The sequence below is a fragment of the Marmota monax genome, unplaced genomic scaffold (assembly GCF_021218885.2).
Source record: "Marmota monax isolate L192 unplaced genomic scaffold, Marmota_monax_Labrador192_F-V1.1 WCK01_AAM20220418_F8-fsc00006, whole genome shotgun sequence".
Lineage (NCBI taxonomy): Eukaryota > Metazoa > Chordata > Mammalia > Rodentia > Sciuridae > Marmota > Marmota monax.
This window is the reverse complement of record NW_026693712.1, coordinates 19,342,599-19,362,650: the sequence shown is the minus strand read 5'-3', so window position 1 is coordinate 19,362,650 and position 20,052 is coordinate 19,342,599. Positions and strand designations below refer to the sequence as shown.

Here is a 20,052-nt window from a genome sequence, read left to right as displayed (position 1 = left end):
GGTGATGCATGCCTGTAATTCTAGGGACTCAGGAGACTGAGGAAGAAGGATTTCAAGTTCAAGGATAGTTTCAGCAACTTAGCAAGACCCTAAGCAATTTAGCGAGATCCTGTCTCAAAATAAAAAATAAAAAGGGCTGGGATGTAGCTCAGTGACAAAGTGCTTGTGGGGTTAATCACCAGTACAAAAAAAAAAAAAAATTTAAAAATTATGGTGAGCTTAACTGCCTGGAAGCCTGCCAGCACCCAGTTCATGGTTCCTATCTGTCAGGAGGCCCAGCTGTGCTTCTTGCCATTGAATTTCATGAGACTCCCTTGAACCCTTAGTTCTGTTTTTTTGTTTGTTTTGTTTTTTTGTAGTACTGGGAGTTAACTCAAGGGCACTCTACCATTATTATGGTAACTATATTACCATCCTTTTTAATTTAATTTAATTTTTTTGCTTGTTGCAGTACTGGGGATTAAATACAGGGATATTTCACCACTGAGTTATATTTCCAGCTCTTTTTATTCTGAGATAGAATCTTGTTAGGGGCTGGGGATGTGGCTCAAGCGGTGGCACGCTTGCCTGGCATGCGTGCGGCCCGGGTTGGATCCTCAGCACCACATACAAACAAAAGATGTTGTGTCGGCCGAAAACTAAAAAATAAGTATTTCTCTCTCTCTCTCTTTAAAAAAAAAAAAAAAAAAAAGAATCTTGTTAAATTTCCCTGGCTAGCACTGAATTGGCAATTCTCCTGTCTCAGCCTCCTGAATTGCTGGGATTACAGGCATGTGCCACCACTCCTGACTAGTTCTGCATATTTCAAAGGAGGGTCCTATTTTTTGTAGTCATGAAAACCTTGATCAAGATATAGCACCATGGGGCTGGGGTTGTAGCTCAGCGGCAGAGCGCTTGCCTAGCACATGAGAGGCACTGGGTTTGATCCTCAGCAACACATAAAAATAAATAAATAAATAAATAAAATAAAGGTATTGTGTAAAAGAATTAAAAAAAAAATAAAAACCTCCTTGCCAGGTTTGGTGACACATGCCTATAATCCCAGCAGCTCAGGAGGCTATGGCAGGAGGGCTGCAAGTTCAAAGCCAAACTCAGCAACTTAGCAAGGCCCTAAGCAATTTATGAGACCCTGTCTCAAAATAAAAAATAAAATAAAAAGGGCTGGGGATGTGGCTCAGTGATTAAGTGCCCCTGGGTTCAGTCCCTGGAAGGAAGAAGAAAGAAGAAAGAAGAAGAAGAAAGAAGAAAGAAGAAAGAAGAAGAAGAAGAAGAAGAAGAAGAAGAAGAAACCATCCCCATAGGAAGACTGAAATACTGGCAGAGTCTGAAATACTGGGAGAGTCACAAAAACTAGGTGGGCAGGATGGGGTTACCATTCTGGCCTACTTGGGCCAATGATTCAGCTCTTCACACTATTGCCTCTGCTTCCCTAAAGGATACTTTGGCAACATATCTCAAGTTTAACTTCTAGAACTTGATCACGCACAATAAAGGTGGGCTCAGTACAACTGTTTATGAGCAGCAGCTCTCCTTTCTTCCCTAGGCACCTGAGGTTTATCGTCTTCCTCTTCTTTCCGTGTCTGTGTTTTCTCATGTCGATGCCGCCGTCGATAATAGTGAGTGTCATCTGTCACATTTGAAAACATATGAATATTTCCTGGAAAAGAAAGAAAATAGCCACTTAATAGAGGATATGGCAAACATTCCTTTCTTGCAAGATATTTACTCCAAACTAGGTTCTTTAAGGATACAGTATTGCCCTATTTTACCCAGTAGAAGAGAATAGGTAAGACATAAGTCAGCTGGAGACAAATGGTGCTTAGCTCTTCTCACTTGGTTTAAATAGTCTTTTGCAACTAATAAGGGAGAGAACACTGAAAGGCTCTGAGAGAGAAAAAGTACATTTGGGCCATGAATCCTAGGACTACTTCTGTGACTAAAATCAGATTGTGTCACTGGTACCACAAAAATTTTTCCATTTATTTCCTGGATATTGAATTATCTCAATTTCTAACACACTTAGAAGATACTTTTTAAAACATTTTAACACTGAATTGGATGCTCATTGGTCAATCTTTTTTGTTTTTTAGAGATGGGATCTTGCTATGTTCCTGGCTAGTTTTTTTTTTTTTTTTTGCAAAATCAGGGATGGAACCCAGTGGCACTCTACCACCAAGCTATATCCAATCCCTTTTTGTTTTTTCACTTTGAAACAGAAAGATATCGAACTAGCTGGGATTACAGGTGTGTGCCACTGCACCTGGCTCTAAGCTACTCTTGAACCTGTACACTTAGGTGATCCTGCTGTCTTAGCCTTCTGAGTAGCTGGCACATACCACTGGGCCTGTGTTCTTTTCTTTTGCTTTTTGTGTCTTTGTGTATGTGTACTGGAGATTGAACCCAGGGGTGATTTGCCACAAAGTTATATCCCTAACCCTTTTTATTTGGAGATAGATAGGGTCTCACCGGGTTATTCAGTGTCTCACTAAGTTGCTGAGGCTGGCCTCAAACTTCTAATTGTCTGGCCTCAGCCTCCAGAGTTGTGGGAATTATAGCCATGTACTGACGGGGTAATTTTCTAATGTATTTATAACTGCTATTTTTATAATGATAATAGTATTTTTTCTATTCATTTATAAAACACTTAAATATATTTATCTAATCCTCATAGCAACTTGCAAAGTAAGACATTATGATCAGCCCCATTTTTGGGGTGAGGAACTAGATAATGAGAAATGCTAAATACTGGTCAAAATTATCCACAACTAGAGGCTTGAGATTTGCTTCAAATTCCTGTGCAACTGATTTGAAATTCCTGTTGTTCCCATCAAACCACTGTCCTTTTATTTAGATCTTCAAACAGGAGCTTGTTACAAGCCATAAATAAAGAAATATTTTTAAGAATCATAACATTGGTCAGGCGCAGTGACACATACCTATAATCCCAGTGATTTGGGAGACTGAGGCAGAAGGATTACAAGTTCAAGGCCAGCTTGGGCACCTTAAAAAAAGAAATCTCAAAATTAAACAAAACGAAACATAAAAAAAGGGCTGGGGATGTAGGTCAGTGGTAGAGAAATCCTGGCCTCAATTCCTGGCCAAAAAAAAAAAAAGAATCATAGCTTTGGGTTACTAACCTGTAGGAAAATGGCCTCCAAAGAAGACATTGAATAGCTCTTCTGGAGTGATGTCAGCTTCAAAGTCCCTGTAATAATTATAAGGTCTGGCTTGAGGTGCAGTGAAAGTCACCTGTTCATCTCCATATTCATCATAGCGGAGTCTCTTATCAGGATTGCTCAGAACCGCAAAGGCATTTCCTATTGCTGCAACCAAGAAGAAGCACATGAGCACAGTCTTTACTGTGGTTGAGAGTAATCACAGCAGTAGCAATGAGGAGCCCAGAGTTGATTGGTGTTAGACAACTTTCCAAGGGCCCAAGGAGAGGATCTTTGGCCTGCAAATTTCCCCAAAGTGCTTGTGATAGCTTGTGATCTAGTTTGGTAAGCCAGAAATAACAACGCTGAAATCAGACAAACAAAAACTGCTGATGTGAGAGTTAACTCTTAATCAATTCTTGTCAGGCGTAGTGGCCCTTGCCTATAATCCCAGCAGCTAAGGAGGATGAGGGAGAAGGACTCCAAGTTCAAAGCCAGCTCCAGCAACTTATCGAGGCCCTAAACAATTTAGGGAGGACTGGAGATGTGGCTCAGTGGTTAAGTGCCGCTGGGTTCAATCCCTGATACCAAAAAAAAAAACTTGAAACTGATCCTGGTGGGCCACTGGGGGAGGCTAGGGCAGAAGGATCATAAGTTTGAGGCCAGCCTGGACAACTCAGTGAGACCCTGTCTCAAAAATAAAATTAAAAAAATTTTAAAAGGGTTGGAAATGCAGTTCATTGGTAGAGTACATTTGCCTAGCATGCAAAGGCCCTGGGTTTAATCCCCAGTAACACCAAAAAAAAATAAAATAAAAAAGTTCTTACATCATCATAGCTGTCCTGGAAATTGGGACCCAGTGCCTCAGTTCAGATTGCCAATCACTGCAAGTCTCAGACATGTTGGGGAAATGTCTTCCAATTGTCCAACACTCATGCATCAAAAATATGTTCTTGGTTGGACACAGTAGCACACATTTGTAATCCCAGTGACTCAGCAGGCTGAGGCAGGAGGATTGCAAGTTTGAGACCAGCCCCAGCAATTTAGCAAGGTCCTAAGTAACTTAACTAGACCCTTTTGGATCCTTATCCAAAATAAAAAATAAAAAGGGCTGGGGAATGTAGCACAGTGGGTAAGCACTCCTGTTAAATCCCCAGTACCAAAAAAAGGAAAAAAAAAATTGACAAGATACCATGCAGGTGCTCTATCATGTTAGGTTGTCCTAGTATTAGTAATGCTAAGTTGGATTACTTGGTTATAGTGGTGACACCCAGGTCTCTCCATTATAGAGGAATTTTTCCCCTTTGTAATCAGTAAGTATTCTGTGGGATAAAACTTTAAGTTCATGGAACAACAATCTATCATCCAATAGTTTTAGCATCTACTGATGAGTCTTACATTAATCAATGACTTCATTGTGAATCATGCTCTTAAATTTTTATTCATATGTTGGCCAAAAAAAAAATGTTTTCCCCCAAAACTGGGGTTTGAAACCAGGGTACTTTACCATTGAAATAAGTCTCCAACCCCCCGCTCCCTCTTTTTTTTTTTTTTTTTTTGTGGTGCTAGGGATTGAACCCATGGCTTTGTGCATGTGAGGCAAGCACTCTCCCAACTGAGCTATATCCCCAGCCCCTCCAGCCCTTTGTTATTTTGAGACTGGGTTTTTACTAAGTTTCATAGGGCCTCTGCAACTTAGGGGGCCCCTTTCTCAAATAAAAGACTGGAGATGTACCTGAGTAACATAAAAACATTCCTGGATTCAATCCACAATACAAAAATAAATAATCAGACTGGCCTTGAATTTAGGATTCTCCTTCCTCAGCCTTCCAAGTCACTAGGATTACAGGTGTGCATCACTCTGCCAAACCCAAAATATTTTTTTTAAGAATATATTTCTGGGGCTGGGGATGTGGCTCAAGCGGTAGCACGCTCGCCAGGCATGCGTGTGGCCCGGGTTCAATCCTCAGCACCACATACAAACAAAGATGTTGTGTCTGCCGAGAACTAAAAAATAAATATTAAAAAATCTCTCTCTCTCTCTCTTAAAAAAAAAAAAAAAAAAAAAAAAAAAAAAAAAAAATATATATATATATATATATATATTTCAGGGCTGGGGTACAGCACTTGGCCTAGCATGTGTGAGGCACTAGGCTCAATTCTCAGCACTGCATATAAGTAAATAAAGATCCATTGACAATTAAAAAAATACATATATTTTTTTTTTTTCTTTTTTTTTCCCTGAGCTAAGTGTGGTGGCACATACATGTAATCCCAGCGACTTGAGTAACTGAGTTAGGAGAATCTTCAATTTGAGGCCAGCCTTAGCAACCCTTGGCCTCAGCAACTTACCAAGACACTGTCTCAAAATAAAATAAAAAGGGCTGGGGATGTAGCTCTATGAGAGAAAACCTGTCTAACATGTATGAGGACCTGAGTTCAATTCCCAGTATCACAAAAATAAGGAAATGAAACCAAATACTTTATTTTCAAATCAAATTAAGGTTACATGGATGAAGGCAGGAGAAAGCTTTGCTGATAATCACTACTTATGAAGTGTGGCAAGAAAAAAAACCTGCTTAAGGTCTTATAAAACAACTGCAGGGAAGGTTGAAAACAACTGGCTATGAGAAACCATAACAAGGGAAAAATTCAGCATCAGCTCAGAATCAGACCTTTGAAAGCATCTGTTGCTCCTGGAGCACAGTTCTTGTCAGGGTGAAATTTCAGAGCAAGTTTTCTATAAGCTTTCTTAAGCTCTTCGTCACTGGCATTTCGAGAAACTCCCAGAATTTCATAGTAATTTCTGCATTTCTTGATCCTATAAAAAGAGAAATAATCAGAAATATGTTTACAAAGGGCATTTTTATATTATTAGCTGCAAAATAGTACATCAATCCTCCTTCAATCTGTGAGACTCAAAACAGACTTAAAAGAAAATTAGTGAACTCATTAATGAAACATTCAAATCCTCCCATCCAGGCTTTAATGCCTTTCAAAGTACTTTTAGATCTAGTATTTTATTTTCCCTATATTCCTGTGAGTGGATAGAACAAGAATACTAATCCTTACATCAAAGTTCAGGCTCAGATTTTAAGAGATGAACCACTGAATTTCAAAGCCAGAAGAAATAGCTAACTACCCTATTTATTTATTTAGGTCCCTCCTCCCATTTCCCTTATGGCTATCTGTTTAAACTGTGTTTGTAAAAAGTTAATATATACACACAGCAAAAAAAAAATAGCCACCAGTACTAAAGTATATACAATGAAAAATCTTCCTGCTCCCTCATTCCTGGTTCCCTTGTACCCCACCTTAGGGAAAACCACCATTAGATGTTTTTTGTGAATTTTATGTATAGAGAGAATATGCAACTAAACCACCCCATTTTTTCTTGCCTAAAGGAAACATCATCACTTTTTTCATCTTGCAGGGTATTTTTTTTTTTTTAAATACTGGAGATTGAATCGAGGGGCACTTTGCCACTGAACTACACCCCTAGCACACTACTCCCCTTTTTTGGTACTGGGAATTAAATCCAGGGGTGCTTAAACCCTGAGCCATATCCTCAGTCTTTTGTATTTTGAGAGAGTCTTGCTAGTTGCTTAGAGCCTCACTAAATTGCTGAGGCTGGCTTCAAACTTACAATCCTCCTGCCTCAGCCTCCTACGTAGCTGAGATTACAGGTATGCACCACTGCATCCAGCTAGAACTTGTAATCCTTTTGCCTCATCCTCCCGAATCACTGGGATTATAGAAGTGAGCCACTGTGTCTGGCTGAAAACAAATATTTAAAAAATAGAGTGATGATATAATTATGCCATATAGACTTTCAAAAGCTTCCCTGTATAATCATAAGAAAATAAGAGTAAAAAAGAAAAGTAACATGTTTGCATTATAAAAATAGTCTTAAATGTACAGAGCACCCTGGAAAGGTCTTGGGAGTTCCCAAGCCATGCTTTGAGAACTACTGGACTAGAATATGAACTTAAGGTCAAAATACTTTGGTTTGAATCTGATCCTCCTGTATATTTAACCTTAGTGCTGCCTTCCAAAATGAACTAAAATTATACTCATATTTCAGAGAGTTAGTGCTATGATTAAATAAAGCATTTATCAAAGTGATTAATAGCATCTAATACTAAACATTAAGTATTGTATATCTACCTCATTCTTTTTTTTTCAATATATATATTTTTAGTTGTAGTTAGACACAATATGTTTATTTTATTTTTACTTGGTGCTGAGGATTGAACCCAGCGCCTCGCAAGTGCTATGTGAGTGTTCTACCACTGAGCCACAACCCTAGCCCCTATACCTCATTCTTTAAAAAAGCATTAGTCAACTGGGTGAGGTGGCACATGCCTGTAATCCCAGCAACTCAGGAAGCTGAGGCAGGAGGATTGAAAATTCAAAGCCAGGCTTAGCAACTTGGCGAGGCACTTAGCTACTCAGTGAGACCCTGTCTCTAAATAAAATACAAAAAATGGGCTAGGGATGTGGCCCAGTGTTAAGCACCCCTGGGTTCAATCCCAGGTACAGAAAAAAAGCATTAATCCATCTTTTTGTATAGTATGGATGCATATACATCCCTAATCACGAGCATTTATTTTTTTTAAAAAAACACTTTTTTTTTTTAAATTTACATTTTAGTTTTCAGCAGACACAACATCTTTGTTTGTATGTGGTGCTGAGGATCGAACCCAGGCTGCATCCATGCCAGGGGAGCGCGCCACCACCTGAGCCACATCCCCAGCCCATAATCACGAGCATTTAAAATGCCTCTAATCTTTGGCTACTATATAATTCACTTAGGTATGCAGAGGCCCACAATTTTGTTGAGGAATGCATAGTAAATCAGCAACAGGCTGGACTATAACACAGTATCTTCCCTTCCTTTAGCCCCTGGCAACCACTTATCTACTTTCCATATCTGTAGATTTGCTTATTCCAAATTATTGATTGATTGATTGATTGATTACTAGGGATTGAACCCAGGGCTCCAGATTTCTTTCTTTCTTTCTTTCTTTCTTTGTTTGTTACTGGGGATTGAACCCAGGGTCTTCTACCACTGAGCTTCATCCCCCACCCTTTTTATTTTATTTTGAGATAGGGCCCTGCTAAATTGGCCTCAAACTTGCAATCTTCCTGCTTCAGCCTCCCAAATTGCTAGGATTATACACCTGTGACACCACACCCAGCTATGGCTTTGATGGATAACATTCTTTGAAATATTAATTTTTGAATTAGCATCCTTTGAAGCTTTAGTTCCCCCCCCCCGCCATGTCTGATAATTGAACCCCAGGGCCTCATACATGCTAGGCAAGTACTCTACCCCAAAGCTACATCCCCAGGCCCAAAAGTTTTAAAATTTTGATGAAATCTAATTTATCTATTATTTTTTCTTTTGTCACTTAGGTTTGGTTGTCATATCTAAGAAACCACTCCCTAATCCAATGACATAAAGACTTACATTTATATTTTCTTCTAAGAGTTGTATAGTTTCAGCTTTTATATTTAGGTCTTAAGGTCTTTGAGTTAATTTAAGTATATGGTTCAAGGTAGGAATCCAAGTTCATTCTTTTGCAAGTGGATATCCAGGTGCTCCAACAATATTGTTGAATACTACTCTTTTCTCCATGAGAATGTCTTAGCACTCTTGTCAAAAATGAATGGTCCAAGGGGCTGGAGCTGTGGCTCAGCAGTAGCACACTTGCCTGGCGTGTGTGAGGCACTGGGTTTGAGTCTCAGCACCGCATATAAATAAATAAAATAAAGGTCTATCAACAACTAAAAGAAATACATTTAAAAAAAATCAGTGGGCTGGGGCTGGGGCTCAGCTGTAGTGTACTTGCCTGGCATGTGTGAGGCACAGGATTCGATTCTCAGCACCACATTTAAATAAATAAAATAAAGGTCTATCAACAACTTAAAAAAAATCAATGGTCCATCTAGGTACAGTGGTGCATGCCTGTAATGCCAATGGCTCAGGAGGTTGAGGCAGGAGGATCTAGAGTTCAAAGCCAGCCTCAGCAACAGTGAGGCACTAAGCAACTCAGTGAAACCTTAAATAAAATACAAAAAGGGCTGGAGATGTGACTCAGTGGTTGAGTACCCCCCCACCCCCGCCAAATCAATATGAAAGTTTATTTCTGGACTCTCAATTCTATTCCATTGATGTATATGTCTCTCTTTATATCAGTCTGCATGGTCTTCATTATTGTAGCTTTGTGCTAAGATTTGAATCAGGAAGCATATGTCCTTCAATTTCATTCCACTTTTTCAAAATAGTTTTGTCTGTTCTGGGTCCCTTGCATTTCCTTATGAATTTTAGAATCAGCTTGTCAATTTTCTCAATAAAATACAGATAGAGCTGGGTGTGGTGGCACCCCTGTAATCCCAGCTTTTCAGGAGGCAGAGGCAGAAGGATTGCAAATTCAAGGCTAGCCTGGGCAATTTAGTGAGACTCCACCTCAAAAAAAAAATATTTTAAAAGGGACTGGGGATGTAGCACAGCGGTAGAATTCTTGCTTAGTAAATGTGTGAGTCCCTGGGTTCAATCCCCATCCCCAATACTATCAAAAACAAAAATTAAAAAAGACAGCTAGGGGCTGGAGTTGTAGCGTTGCTTCACATGTGTGAGGCACTGGGTTTGATTCTCAGCACTGTGTATAAATAAGCAAATAAAGTAAGGGTCCATCAATAACTCAAACATATTTAAAAAAAAGGACAGCTAGGATTTTGATAGGAATTATATTGAATCTGTAAATCAATTTGAGGAATATTATATTATCAAAATTTTATTTCGGTATTGGGAATTAAACCCAGGGCACTTAACCAACTGAGCCACATTTCCAGCCCTTTTTAATTGTTTGTTGGTTTGTTTGTTCATTTATTTATTTCTTGAAACAGAGTCTCACTAAGGGCATAGGACCTTGCTAAGTTGCTGAGGCTGGCTGGCTTTGACTTGAGATCCTCCTGCATTAGTCTCCAGACCTGCTAGGATTATAGATGTGAGCCATGGCGCTTATCTTCATATTACCAATGCTAAGCCTTCTAATTTCTGAAAATATATCTTCTACTTTATTGAGGTCTTCTTTAATTTCTTTAATGAAGTCTTATAGTTCATAATGTACAAGTCTTATATATCTATTTATTTATTTATTTTATTTAAAGTTTTTAGTACAGGGGATGAACCCAGGGTACTCCACCACTGAGCTACACCCCAGCCCTTTTTTTAAATTTCAAGACAGGGTCTTGCTAAGTTGTGTAGGGCCACACCACATTGCTGAAGCTGACCTCAAACCTTTGATCCTCCTGCTTTAGCCTTCCAAATTGCTGGAATTGGAGGTGTGCACCACCATTCCTGGCCAGCATTTTGGTTTTTTTTATGCATTTATAAATGAAATTATTTTAACTTAATTTTTAGATTATTTATTGCCAGTATATAAAAAACAATTAATTTTGCATATTGATCTTATATCTTAACACCTTTGCTTAACTTATTAGTCCTAATAGTATTTTTGTGTGTATGCAATTCCTTAGGATTCCTATATACAAGATATTGTTATCTACAGACATAATTTTACTGTTCATTCCAATTTGGTTGGCTTTTATTTCTTTTTCTTGCTTAAATGCCCTGGCCTGTACCTCTAAAAAAAAGCTGAATAGAAGTGGTAAGGGGTAGATCTTACCTGTCTTTTTTCTTAATCATGGTGGGAAAACAGAGATTTTTAACATTAAATATAATATTGCTATGGATTTTTTGTAGATGACTGTTATCATATTGAGGAAGTTCTCTTCTAGTTCATATGAGAGCTTTTATCATGTCAAATGCTTTTGTGTTTGTGTGGGAAGTGGAGTACTAGGAAATGGACCCAGAATCTTACATATACTAGGCAAGCACTCTGTTTGTGAGCTACATTCCCTTAGGGAGACAGGATCTCCCTAAATTGTACGGTTTAAGTAGCTTCAAACTTGCAATTCTCCTCCCTCGGCCTCCTGAGTAGCTTGGATCACAGGAATGCACCACCATACCCAGTCTGTCAAATATTTTTTTCTGTAACTATTGAAATGAGTGTGCATTTTTTTTTGGTTGTTTATTCTATTAACAGTATATTACACTGATTGATTTTTGTGTTATGTAATGTTTCTAAACAGAGATGAATTCCAGTTGGTCAAGGTGCATAATTCTTTTTACAAAATGCTGCATTTGGCTTGCTAGTATTTTATTAAAGATTTCTGGAACTATATCTAAAGGGATAATGGTTAATAGATTTGCTTTCTTTCCTTTTTTTCCCCTTTTGTGGTGGGGATAAAACCAAGAGCCTCATGTGTGTTAGACAAGGGTTCTATCACTGAGCTATACCCTCAGCCCCAGTGGTTTTATTTGTGTGTGTGTGTGTGTGTGTGTGTGTTTTGTCTGGTTTGGGTAACATTAGCCTTACAGAATGAGTTTGGAAGTATTAACTTCATTCATAATTTTTTTGTAAGAGTTTATGAAGGATTAATTCTTCAAATGTTTGGTAGAACTGGATGTGGTTGTACACACCTGTAATCCCATAGACTTGGGAAGCTGAGGTGGAGGATTACAAGTTCAAGACCAGCCTCAACAATTTAGTGGTTAGGAATTTAGTGAGATGCTGTTTCAAAATAAAAAATAAAAAGGACTAAGGATATGGCTTAGTGGTTAAGCACCACTAAATTTAATCCCTAGTACTAATAAATAAATAAATAATGTTTGGTAGAATTACCAGTGAAGTCAGCTGAATTCAAGGCCTCACACATGATAATTCCCAGCTCATTTTATTTTTTATTTTGAGACAAGGTCTCACTAAGTTGCACAAGCTGGCCTTGAACTTGTGATCTTCCTGCCTCAGCCTCCCAAGTAGCTGGAATTATAGGCATGTACCACTACACCAAGCTAATTTTTCTAATTTTTAAAAAAATACATACTAACCAATATTAATCATATAAATTAACAGGTTTCACAATGACATTTTCTTTCTTTCTTTCTTTTTGTGGTACTGGAGATAAAACCCAGAGGTGTTTTAACACTGAGCTATACCCCCAGCCCTTTTTATTTTGAGACAGGGTCTCAATAAGTTGCTGAGACTACCCTCAAACTTGTGATCCTACTGTCTTAGCCTCCTGAGTTGCTGGATACATAGGCATGCACCACCAGACCTGGCTCACTGTGACGTTTTTCATACATGCACATATTGTGTTTTAATAGTGCCCACCCTTCCTGGCACCCTCTCCTCCATTATTTCTCAATCCAGACAGAAGAATTTGTGTATTTCATCTAGGTTATCTAATTTGTTGTTCATAGTATTCTCTTATAATCCTTTTTAGCCGGGAGTGGTGGTGCTCACCTCTAATCCCAGTGACTCAGGAGGCTCAGGCAGGAGGACTGAAGGTTCAAAGCTAGCCTCAGCAATTTAGTGAGGCTGTAAGCAACCTAGTGAGACCCTGTCTCAAAATAAAGAAATAAAAAGGGTTGGGGATGTGGCTCAGTGGTTAAGTGCCCTTGGGTTCAATCCCTGGTACAAAAAAAAAAAAAATCCTTTTTATTTTTGTAGTAGTAGTGATGTCCCCTGTTTTATTACTGATTTTAGTTATTTGAGCCATCTCTCTTTTTTTCTTGGCCAGTCTATCCAAAGATGTGTCAATTTTGTTGATATTTTCAAAGAACTACCTCGTGATTTTATTGACTTTCTCTATTGTTTTTCCATTCTCTACTTCATTTATTTCTATGTTACATTATTCTATTTATCCTGCTTGTGTGTGTTTACTTTGTTCTGTTTCTAGTTTCCTAAGGTAGAAGATTAGGTTACTGATTTATGGTCTTTTTTTTTTTTTAAATATTGTTTTTTTTTTCTTTTTAAGGAGAGAGAGAGAGAGAGAGAGAGAGAATTTTTTAATATTTATCTTTTAGTTCTCAGCGGACACAACATCTTTGTTTGTATGTGGTGCTGAGGATCGAACCCGGGCCGCTCACATGCCAGGCGAGCGCGCTACTGCTTGAGCCACATCCCCAGCCCTGATTTATGGTCTTTTTAAAAAAACACATAAGTAGGGGCTGGGGTTGTGGCTCAGCAGTAGAGCGCTCACCTAGCACATTCTAGGACCTGGGTTCGATCCTCAGCACCACATAAAAGTAAAAAAAAAAAAAAATAAAGGTATTGTGTCCAACTGCAACTAAAAAACAAAACAAAACTCATAATTTTATAGTCATAAATTTCCTTGTAAGCAGTATTTCAGTTGCATCCCATAGTTTTGGTATATTGTATTTTCATTTTCATTCACCTTAAAGCATTTTCTAGGGGCTGGGTGTGTAGCTCAGTGGTACAACATGCCTAGCATGCTCAAGACCTTGGGTTCAATCCCTAGTACCACAACCCCCCCCAAAAAAGGGATTTTTTTAATCTGCCATGACATAATTGTTTTTGGGGACTTTGTGGTTTAATTTCCACTGGTTGTAAGTATACCAAATTTCCTTTTGTTATTAATTTCGCAGCATATACACTGTATGATTTCTTTCTTTCTTTTTTCCTTTTTTTTTTTTTTTGGACCAGGAATTGACCCAGGGGCACTCAACCACAGATCCTCCTGCCTCTGCCTCCTGAGCAACCGGGATTACAGGTATGCATCGCACCACCATGAAATCATGGCTTATGATTTCAATCTTTTAACATTTATCGAGATTTGTTTTGACCTAAGATATGGTCCATTCCGAAGAATATCCTATGTATCCTTGAAAAGAATGTGTATTCTCTGGTCGTTAGATAAAATGTTCTAACAGATATCTGTAATGTCTAGCTGGTTTCCTCTGCCACTCTTAAAGCCATAGCAGGGCAGACAGCTCACATTATACCCGATATTCAATATTCCTCTTCTACCCAGTCTTTCCTATGAGGTCAAGAAGCTATTGTGCTTTAAAAATAGAAGTAATAATGTCAATACTTACACAGCACATCCTTTGTGCCAGGCATTCTTCTAAGCACTTTACATACAATCATTCATTTCATCTCACCACATGCTTACCTTTGTACCCCAAGCAGTTGTTCCTCAGTATAAGTGGAGCTCCCTTCACCCTGTCGGTTCTGATTCCACTCATTCTCGCACTTCTTTTCCTTCTGTGCCTTCATGCAGTTACAGCAACCACAGGGGTCATGACTCTCAGGAGGTTTGTCTTCTGGGTATTTGTTTCTTCTAACTGCATCAATGTAAGCTGCAAAGTAATAGCTTCTTAATAAGGCCTCTGCCTGACTCTGCAAATCAACTTTGCTATATGCCTTAACTCTCTTAGAGGTTGCTTGGAGACAAGAGAAGGAAGGTATTAGGAAGAGGCAAAGGACATTATGCGGACTTTTTTTTTTTTTTTTTTTTTTGCAGGGGAGTGGTCCTAGGGAGTAAACCTAGGGCCTTGAGCACGCTAGGCAAATGCTTTATTATAAGCTATATACCCATCATGATGACTTTTGAGTATCTATACAAAGCTGAATAAACATCTTTCCTGGAAAACTATTACAGAAAATATGAGAAAGCAGCTGAGAAAAACTTAGAAATGCTAGAAATATGAAGGACAGCCTATATTCCCAGCAACTTGGGAGTCTGCAGGAGGATCACAAGTTCCAGGCTAGCCTCTGCAACTTAGTGAGACCCTGCCTTAAAATAAAAAGGGCAGGGCTGGGGCTGGGGCTCAGGGGTAGCACATTTGCCTGGCATGTGTGAGGCACTGGGTACGATTCTCAGAACCACATATGAATAAGTAAAATAAAGGTCTATCAACAACTAAAAAGTAAATAAATAAATAGGGCTGTGGATGTAGGCCAGTAATAAAGTACCCCTGGATTCAATCCCCAGTACTACAAAGGGAAAAAGAAGAACAAAGAAAAGAAACATGAAGTATAGAAAGTCTACCATACTTAACAATGGTCAATCATCAAATAAAGTCAGAAAAGGGGCATCTACTCAAAACCCTGCTTCTAGTGCAATACAGGGGGAAATTTATTTCTCTCTGCTCCATGGTCAGAAGCAACATTGCTCAGAAAATGAAACTTTTTTTGCAATGCCTCTTACTCCTAAGATTTAAAGTAAAGAGAAACTCAATTATTTTAAACTAACAATTATACATACAAAGAAACTTGGCTAGATAGTTCAGGGGGGAATGTAGGAGTAAGACCTACTCCTAACCACAAAGAGGTTAGTTTAATAGGAGAGGATTCAATAAATCATAACACCAGCAGAATGTAAAGAGAGTTTCATGAATTCAAAGAGAGCAGAGCCTCATGTCTTGTCTGGAGAATAGGGGAAAGGCTTTAAAAACATAATTTCCTGCTTAACATCCTTCAGTGACTACCCACTGCTCCCTGACACTACTCCTATAAGTGGGCCTAACTCCAATGAATCCTTCATACCATCATTTGTAACATTTACTTCAAGAAGCCTCCCTTGACACTCAGGGCTGTGCTGGGCCTTATCAGTGTGCTTCAAACTCTCAACCTTGCTATGTTAGCCCAAGGCTTACTGGGCTTGTTTTGTAATTAGTTGATAACCCTTCAAACTCTCTCATTGAGCCTACAGTTCTGTCGGCTCAGAGGCCCATGTCTGTCAAATCCCCATTATAGGTTCAACACAGTAAGTAATGGATCAATACTTTTTGCTTGGCTATAGGATGGAAAAGGGCAGCCTATAGGTCCTGATTCATATTGCAGGGGCAAGATCAAACCAGGACTGAGGGTCGTGCGGCCCAGTTTGATGGGGTAATAGATAAGGTTAAGATAGCAAGCTGCAGGAGACCGCAGCACCCGGGGGACCCTCCAGTTACCCCGGTGAAGGAGGGGCAGGATGGCTGCGGGGGCCCTGGGCGGGGCACGGGGCAGGGCGGGGCTGGGGGCCGGAGGCAACAAATCGTCACCGGTGACTCTAAGTTCCCTCCAGGGCCCTAGCTCGGGCCAGAGTTCCCGTTCCGGGATTCTGGCCTGTATCCTGGGCGGTCCTCCACCCTTTTCGGAATGCTACTTAAGCTTAGCATCTTCTTACAGGCCTCCATCCTTCACCTCGAGATCAGGATCCCAACCTTTATGCTCTTTCAGGAGCCCCATCCCTGATTTCTCCGGAATGCCACCTTATCCCACCCTCAAGCCAGGACCTGGTACCTTCGGTCCAGCGCTCCCCGCTGCCCAGAGTGGCCGCCATATCCGTTTCCAGTCAGCAGATGCTTGGAGCCTCCTGGGCGTCTGAGGCTGAAAGAGAAGGGGGGCATGGAGCGCGGGGCACGCTGGTCATTGTAGTTGTCTGTATGGGCTACAAGGGACACGGGACTACAATTCCCGGCAGGCCTCACGAGAAAGGTCTGCGGAGGTGCAGATAGACCAAGGGGCTCGACCCAGAGAATAGCCGCGGGTGCGGCTAAACGACCACTGAGCAGCTACCGACACTTCCTCACCTGTAGAGAGCGAGTAGCGGCTTCTGCCCTGCTTCTACCTCAGTGCATCCAAGGAGGCGCAACTGAGCGTCCTGCCTGCGAAGAGCTTCGTAATCTATAGGGTAGAGGGTGACAATTTGACTCTACTCTTCAGGATGTCCTTTTTAAAATACACCAATTCCTGTTCAGTGTGAAGTCTGTGTTGGGCCCCAGAGATTCAGAGATGGTTTGTGGGGTGCACACTCCAGTTCTGGGGAGCTTAAGAGCCACGAAATTAGAATTAGAAAAATGAAGTAGAAACGCACTTGTAGTTGTAGATGGACAGCGTACCTTTATTTTATTTGTTTATTTTTACGTGGTGCTAATGATCGAACCCAGTGCTCAAGACTTTTCTCCCACGCAGGCGTTTCTTTGGCCGGTTCCTTTTCTGAAGTACCAAATCTGGTGCTGAGGATCAAACTCAGGGCCTCACACGTAATCCCAGCTATTGCAGAGGCTAAAGCAGGAGGATTGCAAGTTCAAGGCCGGCTTCAATTTAGTGAGGCCCTAAGCAATTTAGCAAGACCCCTGTCTCAAAAAATTAAAAAAAGGCTGGGGATGAGGTTCAGCGTTTAAGCGCCCATGTGTTCAATCCCTGGTACCAAAAAACATAAACAACACAACAACAACAAAGATAAACGAATAAAATTTTTAAAAAGGGCTGGGATGTGACTCAGTGGTAAAGCAAGTGGGTTCAATCCCCAGGAGAGAGAGAGAGAGAGAGAGAGAGAGAGAGAGAGGCGCTAGGGTTGTGGCTCAGCAGTAGAGCACTCGCCTAGCACATGCGAGGCCCTGGGTTCGATCCTCAGCACCACATAAAAATAAATAAATAAAACAAAGGTATTGTGTCCGACTACAACTAAAAAATAAATATGAGAGAGAGAGAGAGAGAGAGAGAGAGAGAGAGAGAGAGAGAAGGAAAGAAGGAAAGAAAAAAAGAAAAAGGTCTGGATGGCTCTACTGGCTACAGTATCCTCATTCACTGACTCATGCATGCAGGAAGATGTGGGTGGGTTGGAATGTCCAAAGATCAGATCTAGGAAATGGCAAAACTGTCATCTCAAAAACAAACAAAAATACACCTGAAAAAAACTGGAATTCATTCAGAGCTTCACCCAAGAAGACTAAATCAATTATGATAGCAGCAGCAACTTAGGCTTTTGGGGGAGTGGGGTAGGTGTGGTGATGATGGATAACCCTGGACAGGAACTGGAAGAGGAAAAGCCCCAAATGGCATGCAATTCCAGCAATTCCCTGCAACAAATCATTGTGTGGCCCTGGCCAACTCCCTTCTTCTCCTTTGGCCTCAGTTTTCTTACCTGTAAGATTATTTCCACCTTATAGAATTTTTTTGGATGGGAATTATATTGGGGTTTGAACCCAAGTCCTCACATACATCTCACCTATGAGGTTAGATTAGATTAGATTGGTGGTTTTAATTTTATCTATCTATCTATCTATCTATCTATCTATCTTATTTTGCAGTGCAGGAGATTGAACCTAGGGCCTTGCAGTACTGGACAAGTGCTCTACCACTGAGCTACATCCCCAATCCTGTCTCTGGGATCTTATATGGAGAGTGGGAAGGGGAAGGAAGGCACATCAGGGAAGGCTCTAGCATCTTACCTTTCTTTGCTTCTTCAATCAAAGTAGCTCTGCTTTTTTCTGGCTTACATTTTGTGGTCTACTAAAGGAAAAAAAAAAACCCACTATTTGAAAACTACCAAACTAATTGACCACTAAATGCTTGTGTCATTTGTAGCATCAATTACAAAACAAGTCCTTAAGATAGTGCTCTGCAGTGCCCCCAATCCCAATAAGCACTGATATTGGATCATTTTCATTTGACTGAGCGGGGAGAATTAGCATAGTTGTTGAGAGATCTGAATAAGATTGTTATAGAATATAATAAGAGTGTTTGTATTTAGTATCTTATATTGCATGTAGTATGTGTTTAATACATTGTAGCCAACCATTATGAACTAGCTTGGTGAAAGAGAAACATTTGTGTGTGTTTGTGTGTGGTTCTGGGGGTTGAATCCAGGATCTCATATATGATAGTAGATGCTCTACCACTGAGCAACTTCCCCAGCCCATTTGGGGGGGGTAGGGGATACTGGAGATTGAAGCAGGAGCACTTGACCACTGAGCCTCATCCTCAGCCCTATTTTATATTTTTTATTTAGAGACAGGGTCTCACTGAGTTGCTTAGTGCTTCACTTTTGTTGAGGCTGGCTTTGAACTCACAATAGTCCTACCTCAGCATCTAGAGCCTCTGGGATTACAAGTGTGAGCCGAGCCCTAGCCCCTTTTTAAATTTTATTTTGAGATAGGGCTTCACTAAGTTGTCCAGGCTGGCCTCAAACTTATGATCCTCATGCCTCAGCCTCCTGAGTAGCTTGGATTACAGGTGTGTGTGCCACTGTGCCCAGCAAGAAATCATTTTTTTGTATGTGTTTTGTTATAGCAAATTAACAGTAGGGATGTAGGGTTGGGGTTGTGGCTCAGTGGTACAGTGCTCACCTAACACAGGTGAGGTACTGGATTTGATCCTCAATACCACCTAAAAATAAATAAATAAAGTCATTGTGTCCATCTACAACTAAAGAAGAATATTTTTAAAAATGTAGGAGTGTATACTGGGCATGTCTATACTGGAGTATGTCATAAGGTCATGGTTATGACTAACTGGACTCCCGAGCATATATATGTGGCAAAATTACTACAAGCAGGAAAGAAGCATAACACTACCAAGAATGGAGGGAAAGCTGCTTTTCCCTTCACCCTAACCCCTGAACCAGCAGCCAAAACCAGTGATTATCCCATATTTCAGAAAGAGCAGAAGATGACAAAAATATGAGAAGAAACGTCCATCACAATTAGATTGTTATACTCTTGAGTGGCAAGGGAGGCACCCAAACCATAAGATGAGTCAAAGGCTCTATGCTGGGACCCTGGGCCTATGACCAGCTTATATATTCCAGGCAGCAGTGTGATTACAGAAATCTAGATCCTGAGGGAGCTACTTGTGATCTGTGGCTCAAGAACCTAATCAGTAACATCCAGCAGGTGGTTGTATATAAGGAAGTTTTTTTTGGTTCTGGGAGGGTAGACAGCTTGCTCGAGAAGATGGCCAGCTGAGATGGACTGCAACTTGGAGCCAGAATCACATGGTTAAAGTCTACAGGTACTCAGAGATGTCTCAATATCATGAAGTCATGGGTATTTGGCTGAGAGGGGGAGTGCAGGATTGAGAAGGGGTACCATGAATAAAGAAACTAGTTAGGAGCAGAATCCAGGTAATGGAAAGGCTAGGTATAGTGGTACACACCTGTAATTCCAGGTACTGGGAAAGCTGAGGCTGGAGGATTGCAAGTTTTGGCTGTTCTGGCAACTTAGTGAGACCCTGTCTCAAAATAAAAAGTC

General features: G+C 40.3%; 1 protein-coding gene across 1 annotated transcript in view; it reads right to left on the bottom strand.

Annotated features, from left to right (window-relative positions):
* The window catches only part of Dnajc18 (DnaJ heat shock protein family (Hsp40) member C18), a 30,503-nt gene extending 14,027 nt beyond the window's left edge, over window positions 1-16,476 (bottom strand). Inside the window, exons 1-5 of the mRNA XM_046460467.2 lie at window positions 16,319-16,476; window positions 14,202-14,388; window positions 5,831-5,976; window positions 3,138-3,323; window positions 1,548-1,657 (exon numbers count right to left, since the gene is read on the bottom strand). Coding sequence (XP_046316423.1) covers window positions 1,548-1,657; window positions 3,138-3,323; window positions 5,831-5,976; window positions 14,202-14,388; window positions 16,319-16,358 — 669 coding nt within the window. The 5' untranslated portion in view covers window positions 16,359-16,476. The remainder of the gene's footprint in view (window positions 1-1,547; window positions 1,658-3,137; window positions 3,324-5,830; window positions 5,977-14,201; window positions 14,389-16,318) is intronic.
* Window positions 16,477-20,052: the final 3,576 nt, after the last annotated feature.